This window comes from Epinephelus lanceolatus, chromosome 21 (genome assembly GCF_041903045.1).
Source record: "Epinephelus lanceolatus isolate andai-2023 chromosome 21, ASM4190304v1, whole genome shotgun sequence".
In the NCBI taxonomy this organism is placed as follows: domain Eukaryota; kingdom Metazoa; phylum Chordata; class Actinopteri; order Perciformes; family Serranidae; genus Epinephelus; species Epinephelus lanceolatus.
The window spans coordinates 26,650,136-26,674,641 of NC_135754.1; the positions used below are offsets into that span (position 1 = coordinate 26,650,136).

General features: G+C 40.8%; 1 protein-coding gene across 3 annotated transcripts in view; it reads left to right on the forward strand.

The window, feature by feature from the left end:
* The window catches only part of dock1 (dedicator of cytokinesis 1), a 273,627-nt gene that overhangs the window by 14,863 nt on the left and 234,258 nt on the right, over positions 1–24,506 (forward strand). For all 3 annotated transcript variants that reach the window (XM_033610905.2, XM_033610904.2, XM_078163716.1), the window contains exons 2-5: positions 21,647–21,730; positions 23,302–23,342; positions 23,486–23,541; positions 24,181–24,277. In XM_033610905.2, coding sequence (XP_033466796.2) covers positions 21,647–21,730; positions 23,302–23,342; positions 23,486–23,541; positions 24,181–24,277 — 278 coding nt within the window. The remainder of the gene's footprint in view (positions 1–21,646; positions 21,731–23,301; positions 23,343–23,485; positions 23,542–24,180; positions 24,278–24,506) is intronic.

Genomic DNA, 24,506 nt, shown 5'->3' on the forward strand with positions numbered 1-24,506 from the left:
CAGGAGGAAACTGATGTTTTGGTCCAGGAGGTCCAAGCTCGCAGTGTCCGAATTTACGGAACTGCGAGCAGACCTCCACGGGCTGATGATGCAAAGGCAACCTGGGAGGAGGTCACCACAATTGTAAATCAATGTTGCGTTTCTCTCATGCGCGCGCGCGCTCTCTCTTTCTCTCTCACAGTCTCACTCTGTTTCTTTTCTTTTGACTTTTCTAAGATGACAGATGCTGAATATATACTCCCTATCTGATGCTGTGGCTGTTTGTGGTTGGCTGAGAGGGATGTGAACTCATTAGTTTGCAGCTGTGTTAATCAAATCAGGTTGGGTTTCCATTACGCATGCCAAACGGTGCCAGTCCCCTTTGATCTGACATCAGATGTGACGGGACAGTCGATATAGAGATACATTTATGTGCTGATTGCAGATAGTTGCATTGAATAGTGTTTTTTTGGGTATTTATTGCATCGTTAATGTGCCTGATATTCTGGAAACCTGCCTGTGAGGTTTTAGTGCGCACTGTCCGCCGGTCAGCCAAACTTCGGCTTACACCGGCTGCACTCTGCCTTCGAAAGCCTTTGGCACGAAACTGTCACTGCGCCAAGCTGGATCTGTCGACACCTCCCCCTGCTACGCCGCCACACCCATCTCAGCGCACCTCGGTCTGCCAAACTACCAAACTGAGCGTGCCTCGGGTTGCGCTGCTCGAAACTAGCTCTGCGCGGGGTTTGCCACCCTGCGCCACGCTGGGAAACAAGAGCCCACAGTGTCAGGGATGCTACCCTAATCCTGAAGTATCTCGTCTCATAATGTTACCAGTAACCACACTTTTCAAAAGTAATTGCTTTTGTTGTAGCCTCCTTGTGGATTCTATTAATGCTTTCTTATCCCCATGCTTACAAACTATCAATACACTGGAAAATTAAACATAACATTTTTGTTTGCTCCCATTTTTCAACAGTTGAAATAAAAGATTTAAGACTTTTTCTATGCACACAAAGGACTTAGTTTTCTCAAAGTTTGATCACACTAGCACTTTGCCAGCATAATTCATGGCAACTCAAGATGCTGATTAAACAGCATCATTACTACACAGGTGTGAGTTTGGCTGGTCACAATAAAAGGCCGATCTAAAATGTGTAGTTTTATCACACAACACAATGCCACAGATGTCAACAACGGTTACTTGTGAACTAAACATTCATTTCTCCACCATAAGTATTCTCCAGTGTCATCTCTGGGAATTTGGCAGTACATCCAGTTGCTTTAGTGAGCCAGCTCAGGACTGCCACATCCTCCTTCTTCACCTGTAAGATGGTCTGAGACCAGCCACTGAGATGAGTGTTGCTGAGACGGTTTCTTACAGTGTGTGCAGAAATACTTTGTCGAGCAAACCAACTGGGGCATCAGCTCTCCAGATGGCTGGTCTCAGATGATCTCACAGGTGAATACGCTGGATGTGGAGGTTCTGGGCTGGCGTGGTTACACATAGTCTGTGGTTGTGAGGACGGTTGGATGTACTGCCAAATTCTTTGAAAAGATGTGAAATGAACATTCAGCTCATGGGCAATAGCTCTAGTCGACATTCATTCAATCTGCATGCCGATGGCACGCTCACCCAAAACTTGTGACAACTGTGGCATGTGCCGTGTGATAAAACTGCACATTTTAGAGTGGCCTTTAATTGTGACCACTCGGAGGCACACCTGTCGAATGACCATGCTCTTTAATCAGCATCTTGATATGCCACATCTGTCAGGTGGATGGATTATCTTGGAAAAGGAGAAGCGTTCACTAACACAGGTTTTAACAGAGATAACACAGATGTGTGACCAAAATTTGAGAGAACTAAGCCTTGTGTTGCATTTATACTTCTAAGATACCCAACCACGAACATCAAGAAGCATGTATTTCCTTAGATTGGTGTTTTTCTTCAGAGGAGATACAGTCATAAGAAAGAAAAAGCAGCACATTTGCTTTGTGGAAACCAATTTTAATGTCTTGGAATAAAAAAAACTAGAGGAAAGAACTGGCAGCGAATATGAGGCTCTAAACTCAGTCTGTATTTGGTATTCTTAACAACATCTATCTAACCACTCTGGCTGAGGCTTTATTCTACCGGAGTGATGATGAGCTCGCAGCTGAGCTGAGGCTGTGCCAAGCTGCCAGTGGGTGAGCTGACACCGGACGACCTGTCTGTTTCTGTGGGTCAACATGGGCTAAAAGGACCAGCTCCCTGGGAAGACTCACTTCCCAAGTACCTCAGAAGACAGAGTCTAGCTGTGAGCACTTGGCAGGTATGACTCGGGGTGTATGCATAGCTTAAAGATGAGCGCCGACGGCATCAACATGCAAGCTGTTATTAAAGTCCCATAAGCTGAGAGACATTCTCCGCTGAATATACTTAGTTTGCCTAAACTTCCACAGAGTTATGTTTTTTCCAGTCATTATACTGTATTGGTTTTGAGTCTTCTAATCCCACATGCTGAGATTCCTGCACAGCGGAAATCATAGGGCTCAACAACTACGAGGCTATTCAGGTTATAAAAATGTCAATATTAATATCAGCTGCAGCCCATATTAATGTTGCGTTTGTCACCTTTAAAATGTCCCGTGGGTTGTTTTGGGGACTTGTAATGGAGGTGTCAGTCATTGATTGTGGTCGCAGACGGACTCGGGATTGCCACGTGCAGCAAGAGACAGCCTTTCAGTACGGCTGGCATTTGATGAAATGGCCTTTTGTGTGTGTGTGTGTGTGTGTGTGTGTGTGTGTGTGTGTGTGTGGCTAAATACTTGATAAAGTCAGAGCGATGCAGCTCAGATGTTGGTGGGCCCCTGAGGCAGTTTTAGATTTCAGTGAGTGGCAGCTCTACTCTGTGATCAACCTTTGGGGATTTAGATGAAGTCGTCTCACTGCGGTTGCTGACACCTCAGTGTCCCTTTTGTTTTAAAAAAGAAGACAGAGATCGTGGAGACCTGAAATGAATTTTTATCCGGCCATCAGATCATCTACCTGAACTTTTATACTGAAGCCCTCCTCTGTATTTGCACGTGTGTGCTGGATACAGCTAGGTCAGTTAAAGTGATACACATATCCAGCTACGATTACTTTCCTGATCAAATTTGATCTATAAAACATCAGAAAAAAGTGAAATTTCCCAAAACTGTGACTAAAATGATAAATCAGATATCAAAATTTATTTTTTTTTTCTCATCAATTGTTTCAGTGCTACTAAACTGGTGTAAAAATCCAACATGAGAAACGGCTGCAGCTAATGATTATTTTCATTGTTTTTGATTAATTTTTGTTCAACCAGCAGTCTAGAAATTCTGAAGATATTTGTTTATTATCATGTACTAGTCCATACCCATTGGTAGCTTTGTCACCTTCTACCTATGCCGGTCCTCAATGCCTATGTGCAGTTTCACATAGATTGACCACGTCAGTGAGTAGAAAAACGTGGGACAGACAGAATGACTGACTGACAGAATGACACACTGACAGTTTCCATGATTATGTACAGCATACCATAACATGACTTAGTCGTACCAAAAATTAGAAAAAAACCCCCCAAACATTGGTCCACAGGGGGAGCCACAGCGCCCCCCTTTGGCCAATTGATGTAATATTGCTTCATTCGCATCCTCCCATGACCCTCTACCACTGTGCCAAATTTCACATGGATTGACCAAGTCAGTGAGGAGAAAAACGTGGAACAGACACACACAGACAGAGTTTTCGTCATTATGTAGTAAGATGACAAAGAAAAGCATCACATTATAACATTTAATAAGCTTGAAATCAGCAAGTAATGGCTATTTTGCTTAAAAAAACCCAGTGGAAATGAGTTTTCAATTATCAAAATGGCTGCCAATTAATTTTCTATGAATCGACTAGTTGATTAGTTGACCAGTTGTTGCATCTCTGTATTCTTCAACAGCAGCCTGTTCATGTTCAAGGATTTTTTTTACAGTAAAGCATAGAGTGTGGCTGAAGAGCAGTTAGTGTTTGTTACAATAGTAGTATTTATGATGCAAGACCGTTACGCAGACTTACTGTGAGCTTTATGCATATCGATAGTGACAATTAAGGGGTTCTAGTATACTTGAAGTCAAATTTGACGTGTTATGGAAGTATGTTGAATATGGAGCTTGGCGCAAATACTCTGAGATAGGAGTGTGTCAGAGAAATCCAAAAATCCTCACAGTTAAATGCATCACATTGAAAGAACACTAGTCATAAAAAAGTTGTTAGTAATTAAATTGTGGGAAAAAAGTATATGAATTGCTATAGTTTACGTGTATTTAGTATTTTATACTGTGTATGAAGCATGACTCAGCCCCAGCTATAGGGTAATTGAGGGGTTTCCTGCATCATCAGAACAGTACAGTCATGCTTTCAGAAGTAATGGTTAAAAATATCTCCCCTGCAATTGAAATCAAACGCTCAACAGTCATTTGTGAAACCACAAGCGTTGCCTCTGAGCAGATGCGTAACCTATGAGATAGTGAAAGTAAACAAATAAGCGAGGCTCTGCAAACACGGCAACAGAAGAATCGAGCCTGTAAATACATCATTAGATGCATACTGTTGGTTTTGCTGCAGGCTGCAAATTGTTTCCGAGAGCTCGCGTCTGGCCTGTGCTACTCCACTTAAGTTATTAAATGAAACAATTGATGGGGTAGTAAAAGGTGTTTCTTGAAATTTAATTTAGAAAAGGAGGAAATTATTATTCCTCAAATGCATGTTTTTATTTCTTCTTGAAAGCTTATGCTGATGTATACTAATCACATCTGAGCTGATTAAACTGCTGCTTTAAAAAGGGATGGAATCAAGGTCCCTTCACAGTCGTTATGAGCCATTCAGCCAGCGTATATATAGAACAGTCATTAATTTGGTAATAGTTCACACTCTCAAGCTTTGGTGCTGCAGCAAGTCCAAGGTCCACTGATCATAGATGTATTTCTAAAGGCCCAGTGATGATGTTGTCAGTGGCTGGTACGCTATGTACTTGCTTTTATAAAAAGTGCTTTGTAATCAGAGGGAGAACAGGGTGGTGGTTAATTTCAACAGCTTACAATGTTAAGGCCAAATTAATTGTCGGATCTTTGTGTTCTCTGGGCGACTAAACCAGTTGGGTGGCAACAAGGTTCAGTGGATTATACTGGGAATTAATTGACTTCATCTTTTCCAGCAATTTAACACAGAACATTTTAGAGGTGATGTGATGTAGAGCAGGTACACTTGATGAATATTAAGAAATATTTTCTTCAGCTAAATTGGATCCAAGTGTTTGTGCCGCAGTCTCTGCTTTATCCGCGCATTCACCAGTTGTCTTTTGAATGTTCCTCACTGCGCAAGGATGCCTGCCTGGCTTTTAAGACTATCTGACAGTTTGATGTTGGCGGTTAGAAGCAGTGGGTGACTGCAGGCAACCTTTTCTAACATTATTACTGATCTTCCCGACCTCCTCCTTTTCTGTAGGACATTTCAAAGTATTGACGCCACACTGCTCTCTCATCACTGCCAGTGTGACTTCTGCTTCAGTAGAACACAGCCTCAGCCTTGTGATTATAAATAACAGCATGGAGAGCAGGTCCTAGGCATTTCCTGTTGCATATGGCTGTTTCTGCTCTACTTGCTGCTACTAGATGCGGCAAATACCATCTGACGAAGGTCAAGTACAGCATCATATGTTTGTCGGTGAAGCCACTGTAGAGGTTTCAAAAGTAAACTTGCTGAGGCAATTGCGGAGTTTCTTCAAATATTTGAAGGTAATTATGAACTCATTAGCATGCGTATCACAAGAGATGTAACACAGGGCAGGAAATAATTAGCTACTTCTTGCTGTGCAAAAGGCTAATCTGTGTGGATTCTGCCAATTTACTTCTCCATGCTGTGTAACGGAGTATGGATGGAATAAATACAACCCTGTGATCTCTTCCCATTGTTTAACCAAAGATGTGTTTACCGCAGTTGAAAAATGTTCAAGTCTTGATTATTATTTTCAAGAGGCTTTTAATGATTTGCCTGTTGAATCAACAAGTCATGAAGTAAGCTCTTATTCATTGTGAAGCTCATGAGAAGTTTGTGCAAAGTGCAGACAGGTTTGCTTTGCAGAGCCAGTGCAGATACTCGTACTCTACCACAAATAACACCAGAGACCGCTGTGTGAGAAACTCTGTGTGAAAAGCTTTGCTCGGTGCTCTGTAATGAGCCACGTTCTGCTCTCCCTCCCTGTTGTATTGGGAAGATGATTTTCAATTAAAGGCTCTGCAGAGGCACTGGAAGCCGACTCGGAATCGGCCTGCGTTAGATTGTACCCCGAGGCCTGTGTTGGAGCTTGGTGCATGGCAGGAAGTTCTGCCAAAAGGTATTACCGCTGTTGGCATCCAGATCTGGCACGTTGTAGTTTTTCTCCACCTGCTCCTCCCTTCACCTCTCCTCATGCCCCCAAACCCACACACATCCTCCGCTGTGCACTATTATATTTTTACAGTGTTCTGTTTACCTTATCTTTTTTTTAAAAAGAGGTATTGTTAATCTTCCTGTAGCCATGAAAAGCATCAGTGTTTCCTCCTGGCCTACTGGAAAGGCCCCATCTATTGTGATACAGTATTAATCTCGAGTGGCATTTCCTGCTTGTTTCCAGTCAGAGGGAGGAGAAATCTGGTCCTACCAGGGAGCGTGTGAGAGAGGGAGAGACCCGGGGCTTTCCTCTCTCCTCGCTCAGCTGCTGTCGTATAAATTTCAGGTTAATTACAATAGCATTATCTCCACTTTCCAACTGCAGATAAAGCTAAAAGGCTGTTGTATATAATTGGTTTAAGAAAAAGGGTGATTTTGTTGGTATTTCTCAATCCCGGGTTCACTGTCTGCATTTGCCTCTAAATTAGAACCATCGGGCTTCCGTCTGAACGCCTAAACCTCTTATTAAACCCTATTAGAGAAGGACTTGAAATTAATTATCATGTTTTCCCCACTGTGTACGTCAGTGAGAAAGCTCTTTCTCCATCTGAGTGTTACAAACATACCGTGTAGCTGACACAGAATATATTGCAAACAATATCTCAGCCAAACCCCAGAGGACGACATCGCCATGTGTTTTAATAACATACTTAGTGGCTTTCATTTCTTTTACAGTGAAATGACTCTGTAAGAGTAGAAAATAATTAAAGAAAATGAGAATAATTGCGATTTCCCAGTCCTTGAATTATCCCTCGACTCCCTCAAACAGGCTGATTCTGATAAGTTCTGAATGCTCTGAATGTTCTGAGTGCTCTTAGGATTATTAGTATATTGCTGATACTTTTGTATTCAACTTTTATCTTGTCAACTATTGTGCTACGGGGGACACCTGAGTGTTATTTTGAACTGTGGGAGTTCATTCATACAATTATCTCCTCCTAATGGGCTTCATTTACACTCAGTTTGAGACAATGAATCTTCAGCTTTGACACACTTACCACTCATGGAAACGCATAGCCTGTGTGTGCAAGAGTCACTCATGTCAGAAAAGGTTGGGATTGTGGCCGAAACGATGAATCGATCAGTCAGCTGACCGAAGCGTCAGCAAGTTTGATAATCAATTAAAGGTTTCTGTGTTTATTAAGCTTGAAAACAATACTGTTATGCCATGTAAACAAACAACGTACCTGTCAACTTGAGACGTTACCACTTAAAAATGAAGTGAGTGCTTTCTATCTTCCACATTCGGACGTTTTATACAGATGACATACGTATTATATTGCGATACTTACTATAAATGACATTTAGCCAACAGGAAGTAGGTTGTTAGTGATGGTTATTTGTCAGAAACTTTCAGCTACCTGGCAATCTCCCTTCAGCCAGCTGCCACCTCATTAAGGCTCATCTATACTCCCTTTATGTACAAAAATAGATATTGAAATGCTGTAAACATCACTGAGCTCATATTTCCATGTGTCCCTTAGGTTGGCGTAGATACAGCCAATAAATGGCACAAGCAGGCGGAGTCAAAAGTTTCACACAACAACCAATAACAACAACGACAACTAAAATATATATTAATAAAATGGCCAACAAGTAACAATAAAATGTTGGTAAAAATGTTAATAACATATCCGAAAAACATCCCAATATCTGGGATTCCTTTCACCATTTTCACTATATATTTCTATATATTATTATATATTACCCATTATTTCAATTTCTTTGTTGTCTCCTACAGTCATATACAGTATATCACTTGAACTGCACTACACTGTCTGTGCGATATCCGGTGGTACCGCTCCGTTTCGTCCGCATCTGTGAGCTCTGAGAAAACATGCAGAAATACAGATAAAGTGAACGCAGAGTACGGATAGAAGTCTTTGTCCGTCTGTCTCTGCATGTAAAGCCCCTTTTACACTGCCAGATTTTCCGCAAATGTTGGGCCGTTTTGCTGTTTAGTTTAAACAGACCGAGGCGACCTTCCGCAACGGGAGGAGCTGTTGATAACGCTGCACATGCGACCCACTGGCGGTGGATTTAACAGGAAACAGCTGATAGCAGGAATTAGCGAGCAGCTAGTAGCAAGAGGGAAACGCAAACCTGACAGACACTGTGAAGATGAGCAACTGGGGAGACAAGGAATTGCGCGCCCTCTTTGCCCTCGCAAACGAAGAGGCCATTAACTGTCAGGTGACGGGGACGGTGAAGAACGGGCCAACTTATGAGAGAATCGCCGCCTGACTATCACCGCCTGACCAGCTGTGGCTTCCCTCCCACGTCATTGTTTACGTCACACGCTGAGCTACGCGTTTTGTTACTTGCTCACGCCCCCCATTGCCCCGAGAAAGGCGCATTCTGTATAACATAAGTAGATAGGCAGCATTTTGCTGCACTCCCCGATTTTGTTTTTATACTGCCAATGCTGAAAGAAGACTGATTGGGCTTTCTTGCAAATTTGCACAATTCCTATCTAAAAAGGGCTTAATGTTGGGCAAAAATTTGCCTTCAAGGTTTTTGAAGTGAAATGAGGAGCTATTGCACTTTTAGACTTCATGAATCAGCCATACCTTGATCACTGAAGAGCTTTCAAAGTGGGCGACAGGAATAAATGGAAACAGGACTTCTAACAAAAGTTCAGCTCAAAATAACAACATGATGTCACTGACTTTCCAGCAGCAAACAACAGAATCATATTTATTTTGTCACAGACACTCCCTTTATTTTTATTTATTTATTTAACCTTTATTTAACCAGAAAACCCCTTGAGATTAAAAATCTCTTTTTCAAGAGTGTCCTGGCCAAGACCGACAGCAACATAAGTTACAGACGGACAATATAGAAAAAAAATAAAATAAAAATGAATGAATAAAAATGTAAAGCTCTAAAAAAACAATATAAAACACAAAATAACTACAAAGAAAAGCCAAAAAGTATGTTAATATGTTCTAGAAATGAACCATAAAAGCACAAAAATGGCAACTACACATGAATACAAATATGTTGCATTTAGTTAGGACAGGGTGGTAATATTTTCACCGGACATTATGACCTGAGAGATTTAAATATGATTGGACGACAGATTTTCCTGGTCAAAAAACAGTAATTACTGGACAACGGAAACCCTGAATCAACTAATTGTTTAAAGTCATTTATTAAGGTAATCTGCTAGACATTTTCTGGCTCTAGCTCTTCGGTTTCATTTAATTTCAAAATGAATACCTCTGGGTTTAGTAAAGTTGGTAGGACAAAAGAAGACATTACAAGATGACTCTTCGAACTCTTGGAAACTGACGGCAATTTTTCACAGTTTTGACTTTTTAGGCTAAAGTAGCCTGAGGGGTAAAAATGTATTAAGCATCTTTGTTTTTTTTTATTTGCCTTTATTATTGGGTCGCTTACAGAGTGATAACAGTGTATGAGAAGAGAAACAGACGGAGAATGAGTTCATGAACAGAGTACCTTGAGGCTCACGGTCACCAACATTAACCTCCAGACCATCAGAGCGCCCCTATCTTTCTCTTTTGTAGCTTTAATGCACAAATATTCTTTATTTAGCTGAATATAGCGTGTACTGTATCTGGAAAATGTAAGAATCTGAATATATTGAGAATCTGATGGAAGCTTTTAGTTCTTAAATATTAAAGGGACCCTGTGGAGTTTTGACCTTGCAGGTGACGTGATTCACATTCCTACCAATGGTTTCACATTATTCCACTGAACTTCACGTGCCGGCAACGTGCCAAGAAATGCAAAGGCGGGGAAGAAGACTGCAAGCTAGTAATCATGGATGTAAACATGCAGGATTTGAAATGGCGTTGTGAATGTTTTATTAGGGATCATACGCGTTCAACATGTTTGTTTGACCTCAGAAATACACACAATGAGCTTTGAGTTTCTTTAGTGTGTATCACTGAGGGACTCCAGCAGAGGAGTGTGTTAGAGGGCGCAGACAGTGCAGAGATTCAGTAGATACACCAGGTCCCCCCCCCCCCCCCCCCCCGCAGGCCAATGTTCCTCCCGTTACCCTAACAGCATTTGGCAGATCCCTGAAGAATACCTGTCAGCTCTGCAGCCGAGCTCGCCGCAGCCAGCTCCGTCTCACCACCAGCAGGGCTCATCAGGGAAACGCAGTAAACACCTGCAACGGCACCTCCATCAGCTCACATTTGTCCCATACAAACGACTTCAGCAGGTTGATGTCAGACAAGGGTGTGTTTGTTTCCCACTCCCGTCGTGTCCTCTAAAGGCTCATTTAAAAACATTTCACCAGCTGGACATGAAGCCAAATCCAGCTCCTTGTAGGAATTCATCGTACTTAAAAATCTCGCCCTTGAAATTACTGAGATACTTGTGGCATGGGTGGGAAAAAATTGTAGCATCTTCACAATTACAGCAACGGCCTCAAAAGACATCTTTATGTGTTGCTAAATTAGGGAACATTTTCAAAATTGAGCCCTACATAATGCGTCTGGATAGAAGCATCTTCCCTCTCTGGAAAGTTGAATTTAATCCTCTGTGAGGTGATGCTTTGATGATGATACTTTTAAATGAATGAGTTCTCTGTTGAATCCATTAACATAGATGCATTATATTTATATGATTAGATGTATAATGTAGCCATGCAGTCTCATGTACTTAGGTAGTAAGAGGTATATAATTTTAGATCTCTTAAGTCAGTCAGTCATTTACAGTCAGACATGTCCTTTAGAGAATACTGTGTGTGTGTGTGTGTGTGTGTGTGTGTGTGTGTGTGTGTGTAAGTAACCCCTCTCTGCTGACTCCTCTGTCTTGCCTCAGAGACCCATAGTGCAGCTGGAGTGTAATAATCATCCTCTATTCAGTCCTGCTGCCTGGAAAAGGGCGTTCTCAGTCAGCTGTGTGCTTATTGAACTCCTCCTCATTCAAGTTAAGAACTGTATTAAATTCATATTCCCTTGCTCTTTATTACTGTGCATTACTATTTTCTCCACGATTCTCTCTCTTTGTGTCAGACGTGCTTGGGCTGTTCTGTCCGTACTCTTCATTTGCCCTTGCTCTAAATAAGGTAAAACCAAGAGGCATGATTGGGATGGTACAGGATCTTAATTAACTGCATACCCTCAGTTTTAAAATCAGGAGACATAACTGTGTAACTGATTTTGTGAGCTATTCGCAGTTTTACTGTACTGGTCATGTGGACTTGGGCTGTGTGGCTTCATCTTTGAAACAAGCATATGCTGCAGGCAGGATCAATTAGGTGTTTCCATGAGCGCATCATAGACGCAAGAACTGAAACGTCACAGGATCAGGAGCCAAGCAGAGCTGCAACTAACGATCACTTTTATCACAGATCAGAGATATTTCCTCACTGAATCACTTGTTTCTCTGTATAATTAGAGCTTCCTTTTCAAGGAAAAAATGTCAAAATTCTCTGATTCCTGTTTCTTAAATGTTTGGAATGTCTGGTTGCTTTTTTCCTCTATGACTGTAAACTGAGTATCTTTTAGTAGTGGGCAAAACAAGTAGGGCTGCCCCCTAATAGTCGACCAAATGTTAGTTGACCATAAAGGTTATTAGTCTGCAAGATTTCATTGGTCGCTTAGTCGCAGAAAAAAAAAACTGGACCATGGACCATGACCATTTGGGTATTTAATTTGAAAGGACAGACACAGGAAGTGGACACACTAAGGGGTCACGTTAATTTCCAAGGCTGGTACCTGCGGTTATTCCACAGGCTAGTTAATAACATGTCGGGCACGAAATCCAAAGTGTGGGATCATTTTGAGAAGGTGAAGGACGAACCCAAGGTGATATGTAAACTCATCTTCATTGGTCGACTACAAACATGACGTATCATCTGAAACATGGAAATAGCTACATGCCCATTAGCCCACAGCATCATTAACAGGCGGCTCACTCAGTGTGTGACGTGCACTTGTAGATAAAATATAGGCCTATATTAATACCTTTTTCACCATTTTCTGACATTTTTACGACAAAATTACTAATCAGTAGTAGGAAAAGCACACATGCTGATCCACTAAAGTTAGAATAACTTACTGGGACACTTGAAAGAACAGAGCCATCGTTGATGTTATCACTCTTACCTGTGCTTTTTCCAAAATGACTGCTGTGAAGGTCAACAGGCCTTTTCCACAGAAGACATTTTGACAAGTCACGGAAGGCAATTAATAAAATTGCTGCTTTGATTTCACGGTCTTGGTATATGTGCATGCTGGCTCACTGTCACTAACTGGGACTCTTGAACAGAAGGGAGCCATCATTAGTGATATTAGCAACACCTGTGCCTTTCCCACTATTACAAGTCAAAATGACTTGAATGCTGTGAAAAGGTCTGTTGCGAAGCTGTAAGTAGGAAATGTTTTGTATTTTTACTTAAATGAAGCAGTGTCAACATAGTTTCTGATAATTTTTGTGCCAGTTGTGCCTTTGTTAAGCCTCTTCTTAGAACAGCCACTGTCCAGTCCTACATTAGCAACCGTAACTCGGCCTCCCTGGCGGCAGTTATGCTAACGGTTGCTGTTTGTTAAGCTTCAAGAAGAAGGAAGAATGTCGAAATGGTCATATTTTTTGCTTTACCCCAAAGGAGAGGTGGTGGGTATGAATTAAACAATGTAGCAGACCTCACTCACACAATCCAAAAATATTTAAAAAAGAAAACTGTTTTGCTCGAAGGTGAGACACTAGCTAACGTTAACTAGCTAGCTGAACGTAGCATATTAGCAAACACAGACAGTTGAAGTTACTTATGTTTTAACTTTAAGTAGTTGTAAACCATTTGAGGCTGTTTGCTATTTAAAAAAATAGAAAAGTGGTTAAGAATTGTTGAAGCTGCAAGTAGGGAATGTTGTGTATTTTTACTTAAATGAAGCAATATCAAAATCGTTTGTTAATTTTTGTGCCAGTTGAACCTTCTTTAAGCCTCTTCTTAGGACAGCCACTGTCCAGTTCTACGTTAGCAACCATAACTAGTCCTCCCAGGAGGTAGTTAGGCTAATGGTTGCTGCTTGTTAAGATTCAAGAAGGAAAAATGCCAAAATGGTCATATTTTTTGCTTTTTCAAAGCCAAAGGTCTAAGGTCTAAAGATGCTGGATATGGATTCACACATAAAACCACTGAAGATTAAAAAAACCAAAACAAAACAACCCTCTTTTGCTCCAAGGTAAGACACTAACTGACATTAACTAGCTAGCTGTCTGTAGCATGTTAGCTAACAGTTGAAGTTAATGTTACTTATGTTTTAGCTTAAGGTTAGATAGTTGTAAACCATTTCAGGCTTTTTGCTCTTTAAACAAATAGAAAAGCGGGATGATTAAATTTTGCTAGCTATGGGCTAAAATAGATATTAGATAGTGAAAACTACAAAGTCACATAATGTTAGTTAGCTTAAAATAAAACTAAAAATCTAAAATTAGGAATGAAATGGTCACAGGTTTCCCAGGTTAAATTTTTGACAGTTAATGTTACTGTTTTAACTAGATAGCTAAACGTAGCATGTTAACTAACAAAGACCGTTTAAGTTACTTGTGTTTTAACTTTAGGTTAGGTAGTTGTAAACCTTTTGAGGCTGTTAGCTCTTTAAAGAAATAGAAAAGCAGGACAGTTAAGTTTTGCTAGCTATGGGCTAAAACAAATATTAGATAGTGAAAGCTACATGTAGTCATAACCAAATGTTAGCTTAAAACCAAGCTAAAAACTAAAACTAGGAATGAAATGGCCACAGGTTTCCCCGGTAAAATTTCTGACAGTATTAATTATATATATTACGTAGCATGTAAGCAACATAGACAGCTGAAGTTAATTTTGTTTCAGCTTTAGGTTAGGTAGTTGTAAACATTTGAGGCTGTTTGCTCTTCCAACAAATAGAAAAGCGGGATAATTTAATTTTGCTAGCTATGGGCTAAAATAGATATTAGTGAAAGCTACATGTATTGTAGTCATAATCAAATGTAAGCTTAAAACCAAGCTAAAAAACTAGCAATGAAATGGCCACAGGTTTCCCTGGTAAAATTTTTGACAGAATTAATGTTTTAACTAGCTAGCTGAACATAGCATGTTAGCAACAAAGACAGCTGAAGTTAATTATGTTTTAACTTTAGGTTAGGTAGTCGTAAACCATTTTAGGCTGTTAGCCTCTTTAAAGAAATAGAAAAGCAGGATAGTTAAGTTTTGCTACCTATGGGCTAAAATAAATATTAGATAGTGAAAGCTACATGTGTTCATAATTTAATGTTAGCTTAAAAAAAACCTAGAAACTAAAAATAAATAAATAAACCACGGTAACATTTCTAACAGTATTACTGTGTTTTAAAGTTTTTTAATTATAATACAAAACCATATTTAGTTACCATGCTTTATAAAGTCCAGCATCAACAAAAGTTAACAACAGTTGTTGCTCAGACAAAGGCATGCAGGGACACCCAGTTATGGTTCCTTTTTCTCATCAAAAGTGACACAGACACGAGGCATTTTCAAAGACATGTTGCTTGTGTACCAAATTTAATGATATGCTACTTTAATGTGTATGCAAACAAAAAGTGCAGAGTGCAGCTTGTTTTATTTGTGGTTTTCTAGATAAACTTGATTGACGTATAATGATTTTATCAGTACTTTTTAAACACGTTTAGCACATTTTAACAATACCGCAGTGACACTGATAACCATGATAACGTGAATATGAAATTTTTATTATCATTATATCTCCAATATTGGCCTACCCTGCTGGGAACATAGTTGTTCCTCTGTATGTTTGTCCACATGAATTCTAAAAACATGGAGTGCCTGATGCTTGCACTGGAAATGTTGAGCTGTTTCCTTGATTTTAATGTCCGCTTTGTTCACAATCCTCCACTGACAAATTATATTGTGAATGTAGCTCTAAAATGCTTAATGTAGTCCCTTCTGTTTACTTTTCTGGCATGTTTTACAACTATTATTTCAGAAATTTGCTATCATTTCCGTAGGAATATTTCTCAGTGATGCTGTAAAATGCCATATTGGTATGTGGGGTGTGAAGGTTTGACAACCAAGGAGGGTGCAACTTAGCAAATTGAGCAATCAAGGAATTAGCTGATCATGTCAGCTCCAGAGTCAGCGTTAAATTAGACTGAATGACACTGCACAACATGCACAGGTTGCATGTATTATACTGTAATGTTCCTTTTAACATCGCAAAAGGGATTAACAGGGGACAAGGTGTCTGCAGTGAATCCACAAATGGGAACATTGGATGATATTATGGTTTAATTTTGACTCACTGGGTCACAGTTCAATTCAAAATCACTTAATTCAAAATTATTTCCAGCTTGCAAAAAAATCTCACAGGGGTCTTTCACACAGATGTTCACTCTGGCTGAACTGAGTTGCTGCAGAGATGTGGTGTGGTGGTAGGACAGAGCCCTTGACGTCACCTACCTGCTGCTTGACACTGCAGGATTTTCTGCCTGTTTGGCTCTTCAAAAGGCCAGCCCAACCAGACTGAGAGTTGCCTCATGCTCCGCTCTGCCTTTTCCTCCTGGAGAATCCTCTTGTCTGGGATTTCCTGGCTGGCTCCCTCTGCGGGCTCGCGGCCCACGGGGACTTTATACAAAACATCAAGAGGCTCAGTCTCTTTCCAGCGAGCATTTTCTATGCACTTCTTTTTCTTCCCTTTTTTTTCCCACCCCTCCTTCATCAGTACACTGTATTCTCATCTGAGTGTAATGATATGTTATACTCTGCGTGGATTAGTGCAGGTTATTAGTGAGCCCAAAGTGTAGAATTACAATCAGTCCAGTGTTTATATGAGTCTGTGTATAATTGTGGAGAGGGCGTAGACGTGCGTTGCCTAAGTGGATAGGTCTGTAATCTGATTCCTGACTCGTTTCCTCTGATGATAATGTTCTCTGAGTTTGCACAGCCTTATGCAAGAGGTTATGTATGATAATGAGTCCCCGGCAAATGATGCCACTGTTTATCACATTCCCCCCCCCCCAAAAAAGAAAAAAAAATCATTTGCATTCTATTCTCCTGGGAGAATATGGTCCACTTCCTCATCCTCTTCGTCTTTTTCCTGCTGATATATTTTCTCTTCCTCACTGCTTCCAAATTGACATCAGTTTACTCTTGGGTATGCAAATACAGGTTTATGAGTAATCAGAGCTGTCATTCAAACCCCACGCGACAAGAATCACTTTGGTTCCTGTGTTAAATTGCACCATCATTGCCTCACATGTCAGGGTTATGTTTGATGGTTGTCATTTACTCAGCATCTTCCCAGGGTGTCATTTGCGCTCATTTTGTGATTGCACCTCCTGTCCAGTGAGAATCTCCCCAGTTCTCTGAACTCCCATTTGTTTGATAGAAGACCTAATCTCATTTACGGTGATCACAGGGGCAGTCTTTCATTTTCTGATGAAATATGATGTTTTATGTCTCTATCAGAAAGCTGTTTGTTTGGGCTGCTTCCTCCCAGCACCTGCCATTTAGATAACATGCTGCATCAGCTGGACCTGTGACCCAGTTCCAAACAAACCCACAGATGCAGCAGTTGATGGCTTTACAGGCTTTTCTGGCCACTCTTAATGATAGTTTAATTGAGCGCACCCCGCTGCACAGTGACTAGGCTGCTCTCTGATGGCTGCTCATAGATTAATCCCACCTCCCTTTTGATTGTTTTGTTGCTTTCTCCCCCTGTAGGTACCTTTTTGTATCCCAGTGTGGTACCACTGAATTCATTTCCTGGGGTCTTTGTTCCATTGTCAGCCCGTAGCTCGTGTTCTGGTGGATTCGCTGGGCTCGTTGGATTGTTCTGGGGATCGCAAAATGCATTGTGGACACGCACGTGTATATGCACATACACTTTGATAACAAAACAACACAGGGCTGAATGGAACAGGCTACACATGGCATTTCATACCCTCCATTCAATGTTGAAGTGGTTGGCTGCCTGAGTTATGCTATACATGCTGAACATCAGATACAGACGGAGGTATTGCGTAGTTGCACAGTCATTTTTGAGGCTGAATTTCAAGATGGTTTTCAACAGACATCTCATGAAACATCTTGGTCAGTGGCGGTGATGGTCTGCTTGACCACTGACCAGTCTTCCTCTTTGTGTTTGTATTATGTTGTAATTATTTTTGAGACATTTCCTCTTGCCAAATAACAAACATTTTACAGTGTTTGCAAGTTATAGACCAGTCATTCAGCTAGTATTTATTCGGCCTCTTTGTACCTTCTAAAAGTTGTCTTATGTTGTCTTGAGTACTCGATTATACAGTCTTACAAGGTTGACTGACGCCTTCTATATTTGTCACATAGTGTGCTAATTAGTTCTCTCTGTTTTCAGAGCAGCCTTTGTTACTGTGATTTAAAACAAGTCACTGCTTTGTTTAAAGTCCCCCTCCACTCAGAAATATGTTTTTCTTCTATTTATGTCCCATCTAAATCTCTGACCCTGACTATACTGACTTGTATCTGTGCAAAATTTGTCACTGGAGAGGTGTTTTCACATTCCTCTACTGAAGGGGACCATGTCTGTGCACTTCTGGAAAAACTAATATTCAGACAGGCAAACCAGATTAGGTATGTATGTCACTAATATGAAAGCCAATCGCTGTCTGATACAGGAAACACATACTGACATAGGAACAGACTTTGACACAACATGGGCTCTCCCCACTTAGTTTTAGCGGTGTACCAGCACTGGAAAAAAGCAGAGAGCAAAAGTAAAACTCTACTGTAAGCAGTGGTGGTGGGCAGGGTTCAAGGCCAGATCCAGAATTTCTTAGCGAGGGAGAAAGAGTAGATCTGCTTCCCCTTTCAAAGATTTTTTTATTATTATTTGGGAACATGACTTAATGTGTTAATTAAGTGATTATTTGATATTTGAAGAATCAATAATAGTAGCAGATACTGAGGATATGCCAAAAAATGTTGGTATACTTCCTTTTTTTTTGACCAGCGTTTTAAAAACACGAAGTAGATCTGTTGACTTCACATACTTTCCGATGATCTGTTACAGGAAAAGACTCCCGTGTGGGTGTAGGGCACATTAAACGATTTCACCCCAGTAGCAGAAGCGACAAAACAGAAACCCTTTGTTCTAGATAATTGTCCACCATAACAACTTAAGAGCTCAATGTTAACAAAAAAAAGTACTGCGTGCCACCTGATATGGTAATGAAATATAATAAGCCCCTGTGATTGTGGGAGAAAACGGTCGATTCACTTGTACCATTAGCAAGCTGGGAAGGCTTCAGTGCCTGCAGGGAGGGTCTTTTTTAATTAAGTCGTCATTCACCTCTTGAAACCTCTGTGGAAGCGGCCCTGCATGCATTCCCTCAGCAGGACATGCATACACACACACACACACACACACACACACACACACTTTTGCCATTTCTCCCCGCAGGTGTCCTCTCAAAATGAACACCTCCGTCAGTACAGTCACCTGTCATGCTGTCAGTGTATAGGTTGTGTGTAGGATGAGTGCACACTTGTGTATGTGTGTGTGTGGGGGGGGGCCCTTGTTGGAAAGACAGGTGTCGGTCATGGCTGGTTTGACAGCGACATGTTGTTCACCTCTCACTGAATGAAAGAACAAGTGCCACCAGTCAGGATTTTATTGTTGTTATAACGTGACCTTGACATGTTGATGGAGCTCTGACAGTAGATAGACAATAGCCTGCATTATATTGGTACATCTACAAGTAAATTGAGTCCACAGAGATCTTTATGGAGAGGAAAAGAAACGTGTTTCATGTGGTACTGACTATTAGTTAGAATTTTACTTTTGCTAATGATTTTGTTGTTTTGTGCCCCATTTGCTTTTTTTTTCTGTTTGTTAACATTCATTCATTCATTTTCTGTAACCGCTTATCCTGTTAGGGGTCGCGGGGGTGCTGGAGCCTTTCCCAATTGACAGTGGGCGAGAGGCGGGACAGGTCGCCAGGCTATCACAGGGCTGACACATAGAAACAAATAATGCTCACATACACACGTACGGGCAATTTAGAGTCACCAATTAACCTAATTTGCATGTCTTTGGACTGTGGGAGGTACCTGGGGAAAACCCACGCTGACATGGCGAGAACATGCGAACTCCAGAGGGGCCCTCCCACCCTGGTGTTCAACCCCCCCCACCCCATCTTGCTGCAAACCACTGCACCACTGTGCCATCACTGCTTGTTAGCAGGACATTGCAAATACATGTTAACAGATTTTGATTACATTTGGTGGAAAGTTTTTACCTTATTTGCACATGTACATGTATATTAAAAAAGACAGCAAGAATTTAAAAGGAGTTTTAACATTGTATGGGAGTGTTTAGAAGCCAAAAATGGCTTATGAAGATACCTTACAGAAAAGAAACCAATAGATCCAAACAGCAAGTAGCTCCTGTTAAGAGGATTTTAATGCTGTATAACATTTCAAACTAGCAGCTCTTTCCTTAGACTTCAACCCTAACCCTTTACACTAACCTAGAAATCCATGGGTACCAGGGCTTTTAGCTGCACTGTCCCCAGGCTCTGGAACTCCCTACCTCCATGCAGTCGATAGTCCGACAGCATAACATCCTTCAAGTCCCATCTCAAAACCTACCTGTTCAAACTGGCCTATGCAGTTTAACACTGACTGTACACCCACCCCCTCCATTTTAACAGTCTGACTGATTTTTGTTGTTTGTTCAATTCATTTATCTTGCTCTGTAATAGAGATGCACCGATCCAGCTTTTTCAGTTTCAATACCGATCCTGATGCTGTGGCTTGGAGTATCGGCCGATACCCGATACCGATCCGATACCATGGTTGACCTAAAAAGCTATATACCTTTACATGTAGAACAGAAAAGACTAGAGCCATCAGGCATTGATGAATACACAGTTCTGATAAAATGAAACAAGATGAAACAGATTAATGCAATGATGAACTATTTATTTATAACAAAAATAAACAATTGTGCAACAGCAGTTGAAATAGTGTGAAATACCTCCACACAGCAGATTCTCTCCTTCGCTCCATGACGTAAGACATAGCTCGCGTCGCAATAGATTTAAAGGGAAAGGATCGCCTCAGGTATAGGTTGCATTTTCTGATACCCGATCTACAGGAGCTACCTATCAAATAACACTAGTCATACTTCAGAGAAAAACAGAGAAAAAAGATGAATAATTCATCAAAGCAGCAATGCAAAATTATGATAGAAATGTGCAAATTGCAAAAATGTTCATATTAAGAAGATGAGGTGCATTACAGAGAAATCCACAAAGTGTTATTAATCTTTACAAATTAGAGTCCTTTTCAGATGTTTTTTGAATAATGATAATGTTGATTGTAGTAAAGCATTGTTCCAAAGATAGTCCTCTGCATTTCAATGAATGTTGATTAAAGTGAAGCCTAAGCAATGAGTTTTTTTGAGGAAATCTAGGAATGTTGTGTGAAGGTTTTTATACCACTGCAAAGTTTTTTTAAGCATGTTTGTCTCAAAAAAAAGCATGACATGTCAGATTTGTCCACAGGTATCCACATTTTCCCACTTGTATTAAGGACTATATCCTCTCAGATGGGGCTCTGCTCTTTAACTTGCCTCAAAGAGAGACGTATTAATTCCACTCAAATGGATTCCGTAGGTGCCAACACACTTTCCCTCTTGGCAACTTCATTTAACTCCCCAGAATGTGCTGGTGATTTGCCAACCAATTTTGGGAGCCACCTGTAATGTGCTCTATTGATTCTGTTCATTCAGCAAACAAACAATACAGACAGAAATATGTTTTTGTAGTGTTGACTAGAGAGCCAGACAATCATCTTCATGTCACCTGTTTGTTTTGTCTCAGAACTCCTAACAAAATCAGGAACTCTGCAGTATTTTATTATCTCTTTGCCTCCATCCTGTAATTCTGTGCAAATCTGTTTTTCCACCGGCATTATTGTTGTTTTGGCGTTCTCCGTCATTATTGGTTTCTTTGCAGTGGGCGGTAGAAGTGTGTTGATATTACAGCATCGATGGTGAAAGGCCCAACCATCACTGTGTCAGACTGCGTGGGTGGACATCCTGTGGATGTGTGATGCCTCTATTACACATTGCAATGGCACACAATTAGCGCCACAAGGGAGCCAAACGCTTTATTGCCTTTTTCCTCCTCCTGTAATATCTCCTCCTCCTTATATTGTCCTCTCTCATCTTTCTCCAGCAATCTATAACTATGATGCCCGGGGAGAGGAGGAGCTGTCGCTGCAGATTGGAGACACAGTGCACATACTTGAGACACATGAAGGTGAGAACAGGCTTAGTGATGACATGCATGATCAGAGATGACACGCCAATGTCGGGCATTATTTTCCTGTCATTACTAGTACCTCTTTTGTTTTGTCAAATGTTTCTACATGTGTTCAGTAAGGTAAAATATAAATATAGCAATATTGATAATGATGGTGTGTTCCTGTAAATGAACAGCATGTTGTATTCAGTGTTATTTTCTAACTTTAATGTCATTCTTTATTGTGAATTGATTAATAAAATAGTTTACCTTAGTAAGGAGTGACACTGCAGGTGAATGGGGTCAAACTTTTAGCTAATAGATATCACCATGAAACTTCCCCAGTTGATTAATTACATTAAGACAATTGGGCTGCGTTCACTTTTCAAGCCAATTTTGCCGGAATTCGATTTTGTTTTTTTAGCTTTGATGTGCCACAGATGTGATCCGATCTGATTTTGACTTTCATATAAGGCCCTAAATCTGATACATATCCAATCAGTGGCCATGCAACCGCTATAAGAACAGTCATATCGGAATTCATGTGTCTTTTTACCATACATTTGTGGTTTTTCCACATCATACTGCACTGTGCAGCCACAGATCACTCACCATACAGTGTCAGACCAGTTTGTTGAAACTACAGAAGGCTGTTGTAGTCGTACCACTTAAGACAGCCCCAGTCAACAGCCACTAGACTGTCAGACGTTTTTTGACAAGGACGGCCTGCCTGCATGCTGTGACAGTGTTGCCATCAGGTGCCGACAGAGATATGGAAATTCTTTTTTAAAATATTTTTTTGGCTTTATTAGACAGGACAGACCTAATTGTGAAATGGGGAGAGAAGGGGGATGCAGGCAGGAATCAAACCCACAGTCGCCCACTCTAACCACTGAGCTACTGGGCGGAATCTGCTAATAGAGCTATAGCTGTGACTTTTGTGTTCCTAGCCACGTGCTTCTGTTTGTGAGAGTGCCTGGCCTGTAGGAACAGGGATCAGTCCCCTCCTCAACATGTTATGAATTGTCTTCCGACCTCTGAAGCAAATCATTCAGAAGATGAACTTTTGTACCATTGTGCCACTCATTTTTTCCCCAGATACCTGTTTCACATATGTGACATGTGATGTCATTGGTTGCATGTGAGGCGTTTCAGGGCAGAGATCCGTTTACGCTGATGTCAAATAGGGGTCACTTCAAACATGAATGTCAACAGTTTAGGCAGAAAGATCTGATCTTGGGGGGGAAAGTAGGAATTGAGCTTTAAGCCCTGTAATGTAAACATAAACTTACTTTTTGTAATTCAAGTTTCTCAACTTTTAAATATGTACTTTGTGTGTACATTTCCAGAGCAGATATTTGAACTAAAATGAACACTTCATTGTGTTTTTTGGGTGTGTTTTTTTCCACTAATCTAAGCAAAGGCATGTTATGAAAGCATATAGCCCCAAATCTCAAAATTGACCACCTATGTTTTCACCTGAAGTGTCTCCCCTTAAAATATTAATTTAAGTGCAAAGTTCTTATTCTTCTTGTTTACTATGTTGGTGAAAAGCAGCTTACGTGTAACATAATTCTGCTCTCCAACAGACTGGTACAGAGGGCATAGGCTGAGGAGAAAATCCAAGAAGGTGAGTAGCCAGCAAACAAAAATTTCACACACTCATATCCTTTACTGAAAGGTTTCTTTTTACAGCTTTGGTTTTGTGCAGCTGTTTTAACTTCTGTCCCAGTCTCATGATAATGTTTGCATTATGATCTCTTCCTCTTCTAGGGCATATTTCCTGCTTGCTATATACACCTGAAAGAGGCCACAGTCGAGGGCATTGGGTTAGTATCTCTCCACTTCCACTTTTGAATGTAATGAATTTATAATTCCTTTTTTACAAGCAAGAAGACTGCTTCTACTTTCACTGCTTTGTGTGTAACATTATTGAATTATTACTAGGACTAAGATGAATTATATTATTATAATGTAATCATGCACTGAGCTGAAGACAGCAACGAAGATCAAATAGGAAGCAAATAGATGAAAAGATGAAAAGTTTGTTCTCCCGTCTTATTTTCTGACCCACTGAGAAGCTTGTTGGCGAGATAAAATTCAACTTGTATGTAGACAGCCTCTGCGATAGTGTCAGCAAAGAGGTCTGCTCTTGATATGATGTGACATGTGGGTTTGTTGTTGTACAACTTGTGGCACTGTTTTGTTTTGATCTGTCTTCTTTGATTTCACTTGCACAGCACGCTCAAAACAAAGATAAACCCCAAACTTCAAAGTCATGGAATTCAACTGAGAACCTTGAGGAACAGATATTTGGTTTTCCATTGAATTATAACTGAAGGATAAAAAACCCCCAGTATACTTAGATAACAGGCAACATGTTTAGTACTGACTGTGTCTCCATGTGGGGCGGAAAGGGCAGAGAGGACACTGAATCACTGTATGAAATTCGTTCACTGTCACTGCAGGCAAAAGGAGACAGTCATTCCCACTGAGCTGCCCCTGGTTCAGGAGGTTACCACCACGCTGCGGGAATGGGCTACAATATGGAGGGACTTGTATGTGGTAAGCAAGCCTGTCCGACCCCCAGTGGAAATGCACACACACACATACATACACATTCATGTCAGATATGCTTTTGGGGGAGATAATGAAATGTATGGAAGACAGAGGGCAAAGACAGGCTTATGAGATGATTGAGCTTATACAGCAGAGATACTCACCTTGCGTTGCCTGGGGGCCACTTTTGCCAAATGACTGGAGGCGAGGGGCCAGTTAAAGCGTGGGCAGGCAG